Raw genomic sequence first — 19,636 nt, 5'->3', positions numbered from 1 at the left:
CGCAAGAACTGAGGCAGAAGTCTCCATCGAGAACTTCTCCTTCTGAACAAATTTGTTCAGAGAGCTGACGTCTAGTACTGGTCTCCAGCCTCCCGAGGCCTTCGCAACCAGAAAAAGGCGATTGTAAAACCCCGGGGAGTTTTGATCCAGTACTAGTTCTATCGCTCTCTTGTCCCACATCTGCTCCACCATCGATCGAAGAGTATCCCTCAGCACAGGATCCTTGTACTTGGCTGTTAGTTCCCGCGGTGTTGACGTAAGGGGAGGAGTGTTCAGGAAAGGGATACGATATCCCTTCCTTATTACAGACATCGATGAAGCTTCTGCGTTTATAAGTGCCCAGGCCTCCACAAATCCCAGGAGCCTGGCACCTACTGGTGCTTGGAGGAGAGAAGCATCACTTTCCCTTTTTAAAGGGACGAAAGGCAGACCTACCTCTCTTCTCAGGAGCCTTCCTTCTCGCGGGAGCTCTGGAGGTCGGGCCACCTCGAAAGGGCTGAACTGATGTACTCGGTCCTTTCTTGTCCGTTGCAGTAGCAGGTTTCTTCTTCCTTGCTGACTGCGTCAGAAGGTCTTGAGTCACCTTCTCAGTTAATGAACGAGAAATGTCTTTCACCAACTGAGAAGGGAACAAAGAGTCTGACAAAGGAGAGTACAGTAGCGCTGCCCTCTGAGAGTGGGAGACCGCTTTGGTGAAAAAGGCACTATACACTGTCCTCTTTTTAAGAAGACCTGCTCCAAATAAAGAGGAGATCTCAACCGAGCCATCCTGAACCGCTTTGTCTATACAAGACAAAATACACAGAAGGACTTCTGGTTCGAGTCCTTCAGAATCATGGGCTTTCTTGGACATCACCCCAAGGGACCAATCTAAGAAGTTGAAAACTTCCAATACATGAAAGAGTCCCTTGAGGAGATGGTCCAGTTCTGAAATGCCCCAAGTTATACGGGCAGAGTTCAAACCTTGTCTACGTGAAGCGTCAACTAAGGTCGAAAAGTCCGCTTCTGACGAAGACGGAAGAGAAATACCCATATTCTCTCCCGTCTGATACCAAATGCCTCTTTTACCAGCTAGTCTCGCTGGAGGCATGCAGAAGACCGTTCTTACCAACTCCTTCGACTTCATCCAAGAGTCTAAAGACTGAAGAGCCCTCTTCATCGAAATGGCGGGCTTCATTCTAAGAAAAGACGAAGACTTCTTCGTCTTTGCACTCGCGGAGAAGGAGGAGAGGCAGGAGTCAAGTCGTCTCCATACTCCTCTAGAAGCAAGGCTGTCAAAACTTTATAGTTCGACAGTCCTTCTCTTCCCTGATACTCCTCCTCCGAGTTTACTTCTAACTCGGGGTCTAGACGAGTCTCCGCTGACAATTCAGTACGTCTTTCCTCTGGGGGAGACAAACTCCTGATAGGAGAGGGGCTAAGGGAATGATGTTCCTTCCTCTTCACAGCTTTAATAGTCTTGGAAGGCGCCAACAGCCTAGGCTTCTCCCCATAAATGGATGACGCTTCCCGCTTGGATGACGCTTCTCGTCCGCCAAGCGCCCTGGCTGACGCCTCCCGCTTGTCTGGCTGCTGACGTCTGGATGACGCCTCGCGCCTGGAAGACGCTTCGCTCTCAACAGGCGTCCTAACTGGCGCCAATACCTTGGTTGGAGCCTCGCGCTTATAAGCCGCTTTAAATGACGCTTCATGCCTAGAAGACGCCTCACGTCTATCTGGCGTTACGTGTCTGCCGTAAGATTCTCCCGATCTTGCTCTCGAAACCAAAGCCTCTGCGATATGTTTGGAAGCTTCACGTCTGCATGACGCCTCTCGCTTTGAAGGGGAGAGAGGACGAGACTTCTTGATTGGAAGAGCAACGTCCTTCCTACGAGGAGGATCCCTCGCTAACACTCCCACCAAAGAGGCTAGTTGCTCCTGTACTGCCAAGAGAATCTTCCTTGAAGCTTCTCCCACGTCATCTTCCATCGGGGGAGAAGTAGGAAAGTGTTCTTCCACGTCCACGTCGGGTGACGCTGACGCCACCTTCGCCTTCTTAATAGACGAGGGTGCTTCATCTGAGAAACGCTCCGGGCTCGAATCTAATTCAGGTTCTTTCAAATGCCGTTTCAGAGGCCTAGATAAATCCGACTCCTTCCACCCTCGTTTGGGTGAGGGAGAGGGAGAGGATGAGAAACACTCACGCAGGACGCTTTTTCTAAAGCGCCCCTGAGCAGCCTGCAACGAAACAGAGCCTGCTGAAGGGACGTCTGACCGTTGGGGATTCCCCACGACCTCCTTAAGGCTTTCAACTTTCCTTCTCCTCTGGGCATGCTCACTTTCACTAGCCTTACCTTGTAAGTCCGCCATTTTGGACTTCATCTGTCGAATTGTAGCTTTCAGATCGGCGATTTCCGAGGCCGATTCCGAAAGTAAAGCTTGTGAATTAGACAAATAGGGAGAATCCAAATCATCAGGATTAGAATAAGGATCAATAAAAGGCTCAATAGGCCTTGTACTCACACCTTTCAGACATCTAACCCTATCCCTCTCTAACTTCTTCAAATAAGAGGTTAAAGTCTTCCATTCTTCTGCATTTAATCCCTCACATTCATGACAAGTATTAGTAGCAGAACACTGAAACCCCCTACATTTACGACATACAGTGTGAGGATCAACCGAAGCTTTCGGTATCCTCACCCTGCAGCCTACATTCACACACATTCTCACACTCACATTTGAATCAGACATACTGAGAAAAATCCAAAAAGCAAGTCCAAAATCAGTCCACAGTAGCGAATGCCAAAAACACGATCCAGATACGTCACCAAAAAGCCAATAAACGATGATCAAAGGATGAAATAAGAATCTAAGTCAGGAGGTAATAGCAACAATGTTGATACCACCGGCGACAGAGAAAATATGATAGAAAACGGGAATGGTTCCTAGTCCTGCCGCCCAGGGCAGGCCGGTAGATCACCTGACCTACCTGTAGCGAGTGGCGCGAAATTTGAATTTCTGTCGGGGACGACGGAGTCCTAGCTATGTATATATCTGACAGGTAAGTTGATTGTATGAAACTTAAGGATTCTAACTGGACAAAGAGTCCATTCTTGTTCTGTTCCTGTCAGAGAAGATAGTCCCTTAACCTCGAAGGTCCTAGGCCAAGGTTTCGAAGCGTTTTCATTCTTCACAAGAAAAAGGAGCTTGAAGGAACAGAAAGCCAAGTCGTCCCTGAAGCCAACAGTATGTTCTAATGCTTGTAGTTCGCTTATCCTCTTGGCTGAGGCTAGAGCGACAAGGAATAACGACTTTCTTGTCAGATCTCTAAACGAAGCATTACATGGAGGTTCAAATCTGGGGGTCATCAAGTACTTTAGGACCACATCCAGGTTCCAACTGGGTGCCCTAATATTCTTAGTCTTCAACGTCTCGAAAGATCTAATCAAATCATGGAGATCTTTGTCTTCTGCAATGTTTAGGCCTCTATGCCTGAAGACTGACAAAAGCATGCTTTTATAGCCCTTAATCGTGGAGACTGCCAGATTACATTTCTCCCTCAAGTAAAGGAGGAAATCAGCTATATTTGTCACAGAGGTACTGGAAGAGGATATTTTCTGAGCTCTGCTCCATCTGCGAAACACCTCCCACTTCGACTGGTAGACTCGAATAGTAGATGGTCTTCTTGTCCTTGCGATAGCTTTTGCAACTCCTCAAGAAAACCCTCTCGCTCTGACAAGTCCTTCGATAGTCTGAAGGCAGTCAGATCGAGAGCGGGGAGGTTTTTGTGATATCTGTCGAAGTGGGGCTGTCTGAGAAGATCGCTCATGTTTGGGAGTGATCTTGGAAAGTCTACCATCCATTCCAGTACCTCTGTGTACCAGTTTTGCGCTAGCTAAAACGGGGCGATGAGAGTCAGTTTGGCTCCCTCTGCTGCTGCAAATTTTCTCACCACTTCTGCAATGATCTTGAATGGTGGAAAAGCATATCCGTCTAGTCCGGACCAATTGAGAAGGAGACCGTCCACTGCTACCGCCCTTGGATCTGAGATCGGGGAGCAGTAATTTTCTAGTCTTTTGTTCCAATGAGTAGCAAACAGGTCTATATTTGGTCTCCCCCTGAGGCTCCAAAGTCTGTTGCAGACCTCTGGATGTAGGGTCCATTCTGTAGGAAGTACTTGGTCCTTCCTGCTCAGAAGGTCGGCTCTTACATTCTTCTCTCCTTGGATAAATCTTGTCAGGAGAGTGATCTTTCGCTCCTCTGCCCAAAGCAGTAACTCTCTTGCCTTTTCGTAAAGGGTGAACGAGTGAGTCCCTCCTTGCTTCTTGATATAAGCTAAGGCCGTCGTGTTGTCCGAATTGATCTGCAGGACTGAGCCTGAGATCTGAGCCTCGAAGTGCATGAGTGACAGGTGAATTGCTGCCAACTCCTTTAAGTTGATGTCCCAAGACACCTGTTCTCCTTTCCAGGTGCCTGACACTTCTCTCGTACCCAGAGTGGCTCCCCATCCCGACTCTGAGGCGTCGGAAAATAACACTAGCCGAGGGCTCGGAGCATGAAGAGATACTCCTTCGTTGAGTCTGCAAGGATTTATCCACCAACGAAGATCCTCCTTTATCTTTGAAATCAGGAAGGAATCGGACAGCTCTTAGGACTTCTGATCCCAATGTTCCTTGAGGTAGAATTGTAGAGGCCTTAAATGAAGCCTTCCTAGAGAAATGAACTGTTCCATCAAGGAAAGGGTCCCCAGAAGACACATCCATTCCCTCGCGGAACATTGTTCTTTCTCTAGGAAGGTTGCTACTTTTTCTAAGCAGTGGTCTTGTCTTTCTTGTGACGGAAACATATGAAAACCCAGAGAATCCATCCGAATCCCCAGATAAACGATGCTCTGCTGGGGAATCATCTGGGATTTCTCGAGGTTTACTAAGAGTCCTAAGGACTGTGTCAACTTCAGGGTCAAAATCAAGTCCTCCAGACAGCGGACTTGCGACTGGGCCCGAATCAGCCAGTCGTCTAGATACAAGGATATTTGAACCCCTTTGAGATGTAGCCAATGTGCCACATTTTTCATAAGTCCTGTGAACACCTGCGGGGCTGTTGAAAGTCCGAAGCAGAGAGCCCGAAACTAAAATATCCTCCCTCGTACCATAAATCTGAGGTATTTCCTGGATGACGGGTGTATTGGCACGTGGAACTAGGCATCCTGAAGGTCCAGGGACACCATCCAGTCCCCTGGACGAAGGGCTGCTAAAACCGAGGATGTTGTCTCCATCGTGAACTTCCTCTTTGCTACGAACACGTTCAGGGCGCTCACGTCCAGCACCGGCCTCCAACCTCCTGAACTTTTCGGCACTAAGAACAGGCGGTTGTAAAACCCTAGGGAAGTGAGTTCTTCTACTTCCTCTATAGCTTCCTTGTACAGCATTTGGGCCACAAGATGTAGAAGGGCTTGGTTCTTGATAGGGTCCTTGTACTTTGCTGTCAACTCCCTTGGAGTTGTTGTCAAGGGATGTTTTTCCCTGAAGGGGATTAGATATCCTTTCTTTAGGATGGAGAGGGACCAGGCATCGGCTCCTTTCTGTGACCAGGCTTCGTGAAAGTTTAGAAGCCTGGCACCCACTTTCGTCTGGAGGACAGCATTTTCACTGGGTCTTGACATAAGGCCTTCGTGAAGACCTTCCGCTCTTTTCAGATCGTCTACTCCAAAGAGAGGATCTAGGGGTGGACCTTCTTCGAAAGGGCTGCTGGGAGGGAGCCTTTTCTTTCTTCGTCACTGGGACCGCAGGTTTAAGCCTCTTAGCCGACTGTACCAGCAGATCTTGTGTGGCCTTCTCGGATAAAGACCTAGATATATCCTTCACAATCTCCTGCGGAAAGAGGTGACCAGAGAGGGGCGCGTACAACAGAGTGGATCTCTGGAGAGGAGATACAGACTTCACTGAGAAAGAGCTGAACACTGCTCTCTTCTTAAGAATACAGGATCCAAAGAGGGAGGCAATCTCACTGGAACCATCCATAACTGCCTTGTCGAGGCACGACAAAACGCTGGTTAATTCGTCCATGCTGACGAATTCCGGATCTTGAGTCTTCTTTGCTAAAGCTCCTAATGCCCAGTCCATAAAATTAAAAATTTCAAGGGTTCGAAACAGGCCCTTGATGAGATGGTCTAACTCGCACATCCCCCATGCGGCCTTAGCAGATCGTAGAGAGCGTCGTCTTGACGAATCCACCAGGGTGGAGAAGTCTGCATCAGCGGACGAAGGGAGTCCCAGGCCCATAGGTTCCTTGGTATCATACCACATACCCGGTTTACCCGCAAGCTTGGACGGTGGACAGGTAAACACCGTCTTCTCTGCTTCCTTTCTAGATCTAAGCCAGCTCTCTAGACTCTTAAGAGACTTCCTCATTGAATGAGTCGGGGTCATCCTGACGAAGGAGGGAGACTTCGACAGTTTCGTACTGGAAAGTAACGATCCTGGAGAAGGAGGGTCTGAAGGTGGCAGAAAATCTCTGAACACTTGAAGCAGGAAAGAAGCAAGCCTCTTATAATCTGATATACCTGCGTCTTTGGGGGTTTCTTCCTCCAAAACCTCTTCAAAAGGAGCTGCTAGAGATGAGGGCTTTCCAGGAGAAAGATCCTTAAGAGGCGAAAAAACTCTACCTTTATCCGAGGCTCGATCTGGAGAACGGAGTCTCTTTCTCTCAAGAGCTCTATCTGAAGGCGAATCAAAATCCACTTGTTGGATATTATCAGAAGTCCTGATCCTGTTATCCTCCTTTCTGAACGAGTCCTGGCGCTTTACCGAGTCTTGGCGCCTGACAGGGGAGGCGCTTGCGTCCTTGAATGCGTGCCTGTCAGGCGTAGGGCGCCCACCGGTATTAGGGCTTATGAAAGGCTCTTGGCACCTGCGAGGAGAGGCGCTTGCGTCCTAGCGGTGGCGCCTGGGAGGTGACATGCGCCTGTGAGGCGAAAGGTGAATGTCTTGGTCTTGGCGCCAAGCAGGAGAGGCGCTTGCGTCCTTCATGGAACGCCTGGGAGGCAAAGAGCACCTGCCAAGATCCTGGTGCCTACTAGGAGAGGCGCTTGAGTCCTTAATAGGACGCCTGGAAGATCCAACAGATTCTGGGAGCCTCTTAGCCTCTGGGAGCCTTGTAAGAAGGGGAGCATTCTTCCCTTGAAGCTCGTCTGGAAGTAGAACGAATCCTACTACTTTCTTCTGGGACTCTGTAACGAGAGGGGCTCTCGTCTCTTCCGGAACATCTAGAAGAACGAATTCTCTCACGAGAGATCCGTGATGCATCAGACAGCAGGAGGCTCTCAGGTTCCTGGCACCTGTCTGGGGAGGCGCATGTGCCTCGTGACAAACTCCTGGAAGGTCTCTTATCAGAAGGGAGCTTCCGATCATCCGAGCGTTTAACCGGAGAAGACGTACGTCTAGGGGCGTAAGCAAACGAAGAAGAAGGCTTCGCTGGGGACGAATACCTTTCACGCGAGGTGCGTTTGCTGGCGCCAGAGCGCCTACTATCCGAGGCTCTCCTAACTGAGCTCTTGATGGGAAGGGATAAGTCTTTCTTTCTAGAAGAGCCCTTCGAAAGAACTCCTACTAAGGCGGACAATTGTTGCTGGAGGCCTACCAGAACTTCCTTCGTCTTAGAAGAAACTCCTTCCGGAGAGGAGTACGGGGATCTAGGCGCTCTCTTCTTTCGAGCAGGAGAATACTCTGGAAAAGGCTCAGGACCAGAATCCAAGGTGTCGCCTGCAGGCAGCTTCCAGGCTCTCGAGAGGACGAGACTTAGAAGATGAACTCCAGCCTCTTCTCGGCGAAGACGAATCCGAGTCTGAAAAGCACTTCCTCAGGACGCTTTTACAATAGCGGTCCTTGGCAGCCTGGGAAGGACCGTTGGGAGTACTCTACATCCCCCTTGCGGCTGTAGACATTCCTCCTCCCCTGGGCATGGGAGTTTGGAAGCGGTCTAGGCCTAGGAGCAATGCGGAGTCGGTCAGACGCCCCCTCCACTTCACTGGGGACACTGCACACATCACTGCACAAGTCACTGCCCTTACCTTTGTCTTTCATCGCTTGCGGGAAGGGGCTGAAAACAGACTAGGAGCAGGAGAATTAACAAAAGAATTAGGAGCTACCTCCTGCTCAATAGAGCAGGATCTACTAGAGCTTCTGATGGAAGCTTTCCTAACTCTATCCTTCTCCAGCTTTCTGATATAAGCAGCCAAACTCTTCCATTCAACTTCAGTTAAACTTTCACACTCTACACAGGTGTTAGTTGCTGAACAATCATTCCCCCTACATTTACTACAAACCATGTGAGGATCTACCGCAGCTTTCGGTAGCCTCACCTTACATTCCTCTTTCGCACAAACCCTAAAGACAGTACCACGTCAGACATTCTAAAGAGTAATCTAAATCCAAAATCCAAAAACGGTCCACTATAAGCGTATGCCAAAGCCAAAGATCAATACGTCACCAAAGGTCAATCAAATAATCCTCAGCAATCGAGAAAGAATTCTAAGCAGGAGGCACCAACAACGATGTTGTCGGTACCGGCGACGGAGAAAATCTGATTAAAAAACGGGAATGGTTCCTAGTCCTGCCACCCAGCGGCGGAAATGGGCTGATCACCTGACCTACCTGTCGCGTGTGCCGCGAGTTTTGAATTCTGTCGGACGTCGGAGACTATAGCTAAGTATATATCTGCCGGGGAAGTTGCATGTACAAATATATGTATATGAAAAAATGAAAAGAGTAGTTACAGTTCACTTTTACACACACAAACAGTAAGAGATATTACAAATATCCAGAAAGCACACGACGATGAAGCGGGCAGAGAGCGATGAAGACCACGTCTACACACCAGCAGGCTGAAAGCAAAAGTGGTTCTTCGCCTCCCAGTCACGCGGCGTGCGCACTGTCGGACAAGCAGTTAACTACCGAGCTCCCTTGTTCGAAAGGCTTACGACCATCCAGCTGCTGCTAGTTACCTTCCTATTGTAAAAAGACCGAAAGGTTTGTATGCCGTGTTGGAACAAATGTTGATTAATATACAGTAATACGAATAAAACCACTTAGGTTAAAAACAGAATATAAAGAACAGGACAGGTTCTGGTCTTCAAAAAACCTATTTTGTGTAGCCGACTGATATCAAGAATTCTCTAATAGCACCTCAAGGTTGGAATAGTGCCAGTGTTAATACACTGAACAAATACAAATGGACTCGAAGTAGAAAGGTCTCTATCTTGCGAACGGTGGCTACCCAGAGGATCACAGTTCACACCTCTACTACAGATGTGGCAATAATGCTGCAGATAGGCTAGGTCCATGTATTACTCTTGGGTATGTTTGAATCTGAATATAATTTTTTCTGTTCCGAAATGTGTTATGTTATACAGAGCCATATTGGCAAGATGTTGCAACTCTATTTTCTGATAATATTTTCATTTCATGTTAAAATATGAAATGTCTACCATAAGGGCATGCTCCCACGTGCATATCTTGTTTTCATTCATAATCATGCGATTCCATATTGCCATGTCTCTTGGCTCCCTCTCTAATATGTATTAATATACATATATAGTATTGAGAGTACTTTTTAAGGGATTTCATTATAATGAGGATTTTTTTTACCTCTAATACTCAAGTTCATTGTGTGTGATTTGTCCGACACTTAGTTAACAATATACAAAGACACCAAAGGTAAGATTTTTTCTGTTTATCAAACTCATATTTCTAAAAACTGAACATATCTTGTTTTCATTCATAATCATGCGATTCCATATTGCCATGTCTCTTGGCTCCCTCTCTAATATGTATTAATATACATATATAGTATTGAGAGTACTTTTTAAGGGATTTCATTATAATGAGGATTTTTTTTACCTCTAATACTCAAGTTCATTGTGTGTGATTTGTCCGACACTTAGTTAACCATATACAAAGACACCAAAGGTAAGATTTTGTCTGTTTATCAAACTCATATTTCTAAAAACTGAACAAATCTAGGTAGGTAAATATAAGAAAAGAGGTGTGTACAATGTATGGAAACAAATAATGTCAAACCTCAAATATGAACTGCAGTATAGTTTTTGTCTTACCTGCCAGGGAAGAGTCCACCCCAGGTATCATCTCCTAACATGGTAATTTTTTTCCCACATCCAACCAGTTGATCAACAATATTATCTTCATTTATCTCCTCACTGTTGGCAAAATATAAAAAAAATTAAAAAACTTCTTTACATGGTAAGTAGTATACTGTGTTAGCACATTTTCTAAACTCTTTGCTAAAAAGTTCCTCCTCCTACCTGTCAGTGTGTGCATCTAGGTCCCTTAATGCCAATGTCGGTGCATTTGATCTGTAATAGCTGCAAATAGCTGGGATGGGGAGGAGGGAACTTCAGGTAAAATATAAGTTATATTGGTTTCAAAACTAACTTATTACATTAGGACAGCTTGGTTTGGTGACTACTGCCTTCCCTTAATGCTAAACTTTACAATGCTCTCCTTTCTTTTGTTTCCTTCAATTCCTATAATTCCCATCTTTCAACATAGGGATGTATCATATCAGTTGGCTTGAAGAATTTTTCATGCTACCATCTGGCCTGGGGTAAATAAAGACACTGGACTGTTTCTACAAGTCTTTAAGAAAAAAAAAACTTTAATCTGTTTAGTATAACACCCTGAAAATGACGTTATTATGATATAACAAAGTTTCATGTATACTTACCTGGCAGGTATATATATAGCTATATCCTCTGTCGCACTGGCAGAATTTTCAAAACTCGCGGCAACCGCTAGATCACTGGTAATTCAGGTGATCGCCACCCCGTTTCCGTGGTGCTGGCGCTCAAAACCATTCCCATTTTCATCAGATTTTCTCTGAACCCTGTCTCCTGAGGGGAGGCGGGTATATATATAGCTGATTGACACATTTGGGGGTGGGTCAAAGATAGCAACATCATCAGAGTTTAAAACTTAAAATAAATTTTAAAATACTCTTAGGTTCCTTACCTGCTAAGGTAGCTGACTTCATAGGTCCTGCCTCTTAGCCTGCTAAACCTTAGTAGCTCTCAACTAGGATGTGACCTGAGTGTTGAAGAAGCTATCAAAAGGGTCTGACAACTGGACGAGACCAATTTGTTGACAGGAAACCCTAGCCCTGTCTCACCACGGGCATTCATGGTAAGAAATGTTAGTCCACCTGAACCACACAAATACATTATCCCTAACAAACTACACTTCATAGACTGAAGAGGGAATAAACCCTCTCAGACAACCATAAAAACACTACAAACTAATTAAAATATCCTAGCATGTTAGTAATTTATGGGGTGGAAACTCCTTTGCCCAATACTGCACCTGAGGATACGTAAGGGCCCAACGTTTGACAGTTGTCAAAAGTTGTTTTGACGTTTCTGAGATAATGAGAGGCAAAAACTGAGTTAGTCCTCCAAAACGTCATTTCAATAATATCCTTGAGGGCCATATTTCTCTTGAACGCCAAGGACGTAGCTACCGCTCTCACTTCGTGCGCCTTAACCTTAAGCAGGCTGAAGTTCTCTTCCTGGCATAGCATATGTGATTCCTTAATTAGCTCCCTTAGGAAGAAGGCGATAGCATTTTTAGTCATGGCTCTGCTGGGGTCCTTCACAGAGCACCAAAGTGATTCTGAAGTCCCTCTAATACTCCTAGTTCTCTCTAGATAATGGCGCAAAGCCCTTACTGGACAGAGAACTCTTTCTTGTTCTTGTCCCACAAGATCTGACAGACCCATAATCTCAAAAGACCTTGGCCAAGGATGAGATGGATTTTCGTTCTTGGCCAAGAAGTCTTCCTGAAAAGAGCATACTGCCTTGTCATGTTTCCAGCCAACATGTTTACTAATGGCTTGCAGTTCACTAACTCTTTTCGCTGTGGCCAAGGCCACCAAAAATATCGTCTTTTTTGAGACATCTCTTAAAGAAGCTTGACCCATCGGTTCAAATTTATTAGTTCCTAGAAATTTCAGAACTATATCTAGGTTCCAAGAAGGAGTCCTATAACGATGTTCCTTCCTTGTTTCAAAGGACCTTATGAGGTCTCTCAGATCGAAATTGTTGGTAATGTCTAAGCCTCTGTGTCTAAAAACTGAGGCTAACATACTTCTGTATCCTTTGACTGTCTGAGAAGATAACCCTGCTTCCTCCTTCAAATACAGAAGGAAATCCGCAATTTGGGTCACAGAGGTACTGGAAGAAGAAACCTTTCAACTCTTACACCACTTACAAAAGGTCTCCCACTTCGCCTGGTACACCTTGATTGTTGAGGATCTTCTTGCTCTGGCCACAGCTTTGGCCGCTTCTTTAGAAAAATCCCTCGCTCTGACAAGTCTTTCGATAGTCTGAACGCAGTCAGACCCAGAGCGAGGGTGTTCTTGTGATACCTGTTGAAGTGAGGCTGTTTGAGTAGATCTACTCTTGCTGGAAGTGTTCTTGGTGTGTCAACTGTCCATTCCAGTACCTCTGTGAACCAATCTTGGGCCAGCCAGTAGGGGGCTATGAGAGTCAGTCTCGTCCCTTGACTCTCCCTGAACTTCTTCATAACCTTTCCTAGAATTTTGAACGGGGGTAAGGCGTACGCATCTAGGCCCGTCCAATCTAGAAGAAAGGCATCTACTGCGACTGCTTGACGGTCTGGGACTGGAGAGCAGTACGTCGGTAACCTCTTCGTAGTTGCGGTCGCAAATAGGTCCAGCACTGGACGACCCCATAAATTCCACAGGCTCTGGCATACTTCTAGATGAGGGGTCCACTCTGTAGACAGCAGTTGACCTTCTCTGCTCAACAGGTCTGCTCTCACATTCTTCTCCCCTTGAATGAACCTGGTGGGCAGAGAAGGAGACTTCTCTGCCCACAGAAGGACTTCTTCCGCTAACTTGCACAGCGATTGGTTGGTTGTTTTTATAAATTTTAGGTGTAACACCAAGCACTGGGGCAGCAAAGGCCATTCAGCGCTTACTGTATAACTATGATACTATAAGACGTGTTATATCATATAAAGCAGGTTTATTTCTTTGAGGTAATTTACTATGTTTTGAAGCGGGGCATTTTCTCCCAATAGTTCTTCAAGTGGTATGTTATATATGTTGTTGGATCTTCGTTTTCTTTCGAATTTATTACATTCAATTAGCAGATGACGGACTGTGACCAGAGTACGACAATGGTCACAGTAAGGGGCCTGTCTTTCCTCGCCTTGCAACATCAAGTATTTGTGTGTTAAGTGTGTGTCCTATTCTTAATCTTGTTAATATGACATCTTCCCTTCTTTGACATTGTTGTCTATTCCAAGGTTTTACAGATGGTTTAATATGCTTTAATTTATGATTCAATTCTAGCCATTCTTTTTCCCATTTTGATTGACAGTATTCATTTATTGTTGTTTTAATGTCATTGTAAGGTATTTGTATTTTTTTGATAGACTCCTTTTTTACTGACTTTTTGGCTTCTTTATCCACCTCTTCATTACCCTTTATGCCCACATGGGAAGGGACCCAACATAGTTTTATATTTATAGATTTCCGTTTTACTATTATATCTATCCACTCCCTTATTTCTTCAATTACGGGATGAGAAACTGTGTATTGTCTTAGCGCTTCTAAAGCACTGTAAGAATCCGTGTATATTACAAAGGTATCGTTTGCCTTCCCCACCATAAAGGTGTGTTTTATAGCCTCTAATATAGCATTTATCTCTGCAGTGAATATCGAGCATATTTGGGAAATTTTTTCCTTATTTTATATTTTTTGTTACTACAGCATAGCCTACACCCTCCTTCGATTTGGAACCATCTGTATAAATACTAATGTCCCGTTTATGTTTTTCCTGGTGTGACAGAAATTCACTCTTTAATTGTGCATCGGTTACCTTTTTATTAAATGTTTTTTCACAGATTTCTATTCTAGCATGTCTCCACGGAGGTATTTTCGGAGTGGTTATTTTTGATATGCTACTTGTTCCTAATTTTAGATGTTCTATATCAGGTTTTAATCTATTTTCCAATGGTTTAGAGGCTCTTGGTTTATTGTCATAATTATTTATGTTCTTCATATATTTGGTGTTTGGATTATCATTAAGGTTATTTATTTTAGCTATATATTTTAATCCAATTTCTTCTCTTCGTACTTTCAGGGGATCTATTCCTGCTTCTACATACAGACTTTCCACGGGGGAAGTTCTGTAGGCTCCAGTGCATAGTCTAATACCCATGTTATGTATGACATCCAGTTTTGTTAATAGGGTTTTAGAAGCACTACCATATACTTGACACGCATAATCAAGTTTACTTAGACAAATAGCCTTATATACTTTTATCAGAGAGGTTCTATCAGCACCCCAGTCATTATGCGCAATTACTTTTATTATATTTAAGGATTTTCTTACTTTTATCGCCAGTTGTTCATAATGTTTTCTTTATATGTAAGTTTTTTATCAAGTATTACACCAAGGAATTTTATCTCATCATCATATTCAATTATATCATTTTTTATGAATAAAGTAGGAATTAATTCCTGTTTTCTTGATCTTGTAAATCTGATCGCTTTAGTTTTTTGCGGTGAAAATTTAAAACCCTTGTTATCGGCCCATTTTTTTATCCTATTTATGGCTGCTTGCAATCTGTTGGTTATGTCCAGCGCTTTTTCACCACTACTATATATGACGAAGTCATCTACAAAAAGGGATCCTTGGACTCCTGGTGGGATCATTTCAATTATCTCATTTATTGCTATAGCAAACAATGCCACGCTTAGTACACTGCCTTGGGGAATTCCTTCCTCCTGGATAAATGATTCAGAGATTTCTGCCCCCACTTTGACTTTTATATATCTTTCAGATAGGAATTCCCTAATATATTCATATAAATTGCTCCTATGCCCCATTCTATCAATTTTTTTAAAATCCCTCCCCTCCAGGTGGTATCATATGCCTTCTCTAAATCAAAAAATACTCCTATTGTTTGTTTTTTACCAACCATTGCATTTTGTATCTCCCTTGTAATCATTAAGAGGGGATCTATGGTACTTTTATTTTTCCTGAATCCAAACTGTCTGTTTGATAATAGCTGTTTATTTTCTAATACCCATATTAATCTGTTATTCACCATTTTTTCAAATATCTTACTTAGACAACTAGTAAGGGCTATTGGCCTATAGCTGCTTGGTGACTCTGGGTCTTTTCCTGGTTTTAATCCTGGTATGATTAAAGATTCTTTCCAGGTTTTAGGTATGCTGTGAGAGTGCCATAATTCATTTAAAATTTCTAATAAGAAGGTTTTGCTTTCATCTGGTAGATTTTTTATCATTTCATATCTAATGTTGTCTTCCCCTGGAGCTGTTGGACTTGCAAGTTTCAGGACATTTTCCAGTTCTTCCATGGTGAAAGGAAGATTATAGATTTCCTGATTATTAGATTTTATTGGTATTGGGACATAATTTTTGATTTTTAATTGGAATTTTTTTGTATAGTTCGAGATACTAGATGTTTTGGCGAAGCATTTACCCAATTCATTTGCTACTAGTTTGGGGTTTGAAATATAGTTTGTTTTCTACTTTTAATGTAGGTAATGGTTCTGGCCGATATCTACCCTGCAGTTTATTTATTTTCTTCCAGATTTCTTTGTCTTGAGTTTTAGAATTTATATTATTAATATATTTTTTCCATGAATTTCTTTTGGCTATCTTGAATATTCTTTTCTGCTTTGCTTTAGCTCTCAAATATGCAATTTTATGGCATCACATTTATGTCTCAGATATCTTCTAAAGCATGTCCTCGTTATCTTCCTTGCTGCTTTACATTCCTCATTCCACCAGGGTACCAGTGGTCTAGTCGGATTGCCTGAGGTAACTGGAATAGTTTCATTTGCTTTATCATCTATTGTTTTTATTAGATGTTCATAAGCATCTATGTGGTTTGTAAAGTCAGATATTTTTTTGTTAATCACCGTTTTCTCTTTATATAAATTCCAATTTGCTTCCTCCATTTTCCTCTTCGGTATATATGTTATATTAATTATTATTTTTTAGCTCAATTTGTATTGGCCAGTGGTCACTCCCAAATAAACTTATTATTACTTTCCAACTGAAATCTGTGGCAATTTCTGGGGGAACATAAAGTGATGTCTATTGCAGATGAGGTATTATGATAAACATCAAATCTTGTTGGAGAACCATCATTTAAAATAATCAAATTTTTGTTATCTATAAAATCTAGGACAGTGTTTCCTCTCCTGTCAGATGATGTACTTCCCCACATGGGATGTTTGGCGTTGAAGTCACCTACTAATAGGTAAGGTCTTGGTAATTGTTCTATTAGATTTTCTAAATCTTCCACTTGTAATGGTCTATTATTTCCAAGATGATCTATTAAGCGACTTTCTAAAGATGGTTCCATGTATATTGTGCATATTGTTATTTTTTTTTCCAGGAATACTTGAACTGCACATGCCTGTATTACCGAGTTAATCCTAACAGGTTGGCATTTGATTGAAGAATGCGTTATGATTGCAGTTCCTCCTTGGCTGTTGTCATTTAAAATTGGTGTTGATTTCCACACATTATAATTTATGCCAGCATTGATAACATTGTTACCTATTTTAGTTTCCTGTAAGCAAATGATATTTGCATTACATTCTCTAATTAATGATTTTAAGTTTTCATTATTTGATACGTATCCTCTAATATTCCATTGTAAAATAGACATTTTATTTTAAAAAGGGGTTTTGTTTTGTTTTAATATCTTTATTTGTTTTCCTGAACTTTGAATTTTATTGAAGTTGTATAATTTTGCTGTACTTTGTTCTTCTTTTGGTGGGTGATGTATTTCTGCTATTGTTTTCTTTATTGGCTGAAGAGTCTCAGGTGTTCTTTTTATTAGGGGTGCATTTAAATGGCTTTTGATCTTGGGTTCTATTTCAATACTTTCTTCAATTTTATCTGATGTTTTAACTTTTTCTTTTATTTGGGTTTCTCTTTTTTCATTTTTAGTTTGCAAGCAATTTTCGTTGACTTTGTCTACTCGGTATTCATTTTTTTCCATATAGATTTTGGGTCTTACTGATTGTTTAATTTGTTTCTTGGATTTGGGTGGGGTTGTTTCAAGTAGTCTTTTTTTTGTCTTTTGACTTAGCTCTTGTATTTTGCTTGTCCTCCACATTCATCATGTCTTCTTGCATTTCTGGTGTTGGTAATATATTACAGGCGGTCCCCGGGTTACGACGGGTCCGGCTTACGACGTTCCGAGGTTACGACGCTTTTTCTTAAATATTCATTGAAAAATCCGCCCTGGGTTATGACGCTTGTTCCGAGGTTACGACGCTGACGCTTCCGACGCTCCAAGTTAACGACGCTTTTAAAAAACACATACTATGATAAGATAAGAATCCTTTATAGTTTAGCACAGTTTCTCTCTCTCTCTCTCTCTCTCTCTCTCTCTCTCTCTCTCTCTCTCTCTCTCTCTCTCTCTCTCTCTCTCTCTCTGTATTTTCCAACGAAAATAATCACTATAATTCTCTCTCTCTCTCTCTCTCTCTCTATACTACAAAGATGTATGTTTTTTAGTATGATAAATAAATGATTTACTATTTTCAAATATTAATATTAATTTATACAGCAATAATATCAATTCATTAAAGAAAATACCATAGTGAATTAGTAAGATTTTAGCTTATATTTAAAAAATTATGGAAGAATGAAGGAAACCCCAGTCTTCTTCAAGTAACTTTCAGTAACCTTTTCTCCAGATTCAGGTACTAAAACTGTCAGATATATCAAGTTCTGTGACAGCCAGGAGGGGGAAAATTTGGGGTGTGACAGCCAGGAGGGGGAAAATTTGGGGGAAGAGCTGCAGTGTTGCAATCACTGGTCCTGACATTTCCCCCTCTCCTCTCTCTCCCCTCTAATCTCTCTCTCTCTCTCTCTCGCTCTCTCATCTCTCTCTCTCTCTCTCTCTCTCTCATTTACTGAGACTCGAGATTTTTTATGTACTTGTACTATTTGTTTTTAATACTTTCAAATAATAATAATAATAATAACTGTAATTACAAAATTCATATGTGATAGTATTTTAAAGAAATACAATACGTACTAATCTATCCATGTCACTTTTAATTAAGGTTAACTCTCTCTCTCTCTCTCTTCTCTCTCTCTATCTCTCTCTCTCTTTTGCCACACAAGATAATAATGGATCATAGTGTTAACTCCCTCCCTCTCTTTCGCTGGAAGCGTTATAAGTATTTTTTGAGAGAACAGAGAGAGATAAACACACACTCTCTCTCTCTCTCTCTCTCAACTCACTCTCTCTCTCTCTTCTTTTACCGAGATGAAAGAATTTTTATGGTACTAGTATATAAAATGTTTATTGATAATTTCAGTTATTTAATAATAATAATAATAATAAAACTTTAATTACAAAATTCATAATGGTCGTATTTTAAAGAGATGAAAATGACCCTTTCCATTTCACTTGTAAGGATAATTCCTCTTTCTTACTGAGATGGAGAATTTTTGGGATGGTAGATGCACGTGTTTTATTATATTTTCAAATAATAATAATAACAATAGAAGTAGTAATAATACGATAACTAATTTCAAAAGAAAATTCTTCCCTTTGTCTCTTTCTGTATCAATTTCCCCACCTCAACTCGAGTGACACTCGAGCTTAACAATGCCATACAATGGTCAACCGACAATTTTTTAATGGGTTTTATGTAATTTCTCTCGTCTCTCTCTCCTCTCTTTTCTCTCTCTCTCTCGACTGAGAATGAGATCATTTTCATGGACGTGTATGTAATAAGTTTATCATTAATATTTTCCAATAATAATACTATAAGTACAAAATTCATATCTGAGTATTTTAAATACAATAATCATTCCATTTCTCTCTTTTAAATACTGTAAGGACAACTCTTCTCCCTCTCTCTCTCTCTCTCTCTCTCTCTCTCTCTCTCTCTCTCGCTCTCTCTCTCCACAAGATACTTGTCATACATTTGGTGTTTCTATTTCTTCCTTTTATCTCTCTCGCTCACAGCAAAAGAAAAAAATGATATGACAGACAAACATAATTGCACAGTCCTCTCTTTCTCTCTTCTCTGGAGAAATATATGTATTTATGGGAGGGGAAAAAGTTGCCTACAGACATTCATTTCAATCTATTGAAACCGTAAGGAGTTATTTCTCTCTCTCTCTCTCTCTCTCTCTCTCTCTTGTATTTTAATGAAAATATACAGTAATTTGTGAATACACAGTGTTGCACATGAAAAAAGTAAATTAGTGATAATTTTAGAGATACGGCCCTAAGAAAAATTGCAAATTAGTAGTGAAATTTTTCCCAGGTGGACATGTTTTCAAGAACGTCGTTCCGGCTTACGACGATTTTCGGGTTACGACGCATCTTAAGAACGGAACCCCCGTCGTAACCCGGGGACCGCCTGTATATAAATTTGTGTTGCTTATATGTTCTGTAGCTTCCGACTTGAATTTGGGCCTTAATATTATGAGTATTTTCAGTCTGATTTATACTGTGCAATATTGTGGAGGAATTTGGTTTTTGCGCTTCTTTATTTACTACCTCTTTATATGTGTTTTTTCCTTGCTGGGTCTTGTAAACCTCTTA

At 42.1% G+C, this 19,636-nt stretch overlaps 1 protein-coding gene across 4 annotated transcripts in view; it reads right to left on the bottom strand.

Moving 5' to 3' along the window:
* The window catches only part of LOC135216017 (GPI ethanolamine phosphate transferase 3-like), a 133,951-nt gene that overhangs the window by 50,770 nt on the left and 63,545 nt on the right, over window positions 1–19,636 (bottom strand). For all 4 annotated transcript variants that reach the window (XR_010314785.1, XM_064250954.1, XM_064250953.1 and 1 more), the window contains one exon: window positions 10,091–10,192. Coding sequence is in view for 3 of the 4 variants with exons in the window: in XM_064250954.1 (XP_064107024.1) it covers window positions 10,091–10,192 (102 nt within the window). In the remaining variant the exon portion in view is untranslated. The remainder of the gene's footprint in view (window positions 1–10,090; window positions 10,193–19,636) is intronic.

The sequence above is a fragment of the Macrobrachium nipponense genome, chromosome 6 (genome assembly GCF_015104395.2).
Source record: "Macrobrachium nipponense isolate FS-2020 chromosome 6, ASM1510439v2, whole genome shotgun sequence".
In the NCBI taxonomy this organism is placed as follows: Eukaryota; Metazoa; Arthropoda; class Malacostraca; order Decapoda; family Palaemonidae; genus Macrobrachium; species Macrobrachium nipponense.
The sequence above is the reverse complement of the archived record's forward strand: the minus strand, read 5'-3'. Positions and strand labels throughout refer to the sequence as shown.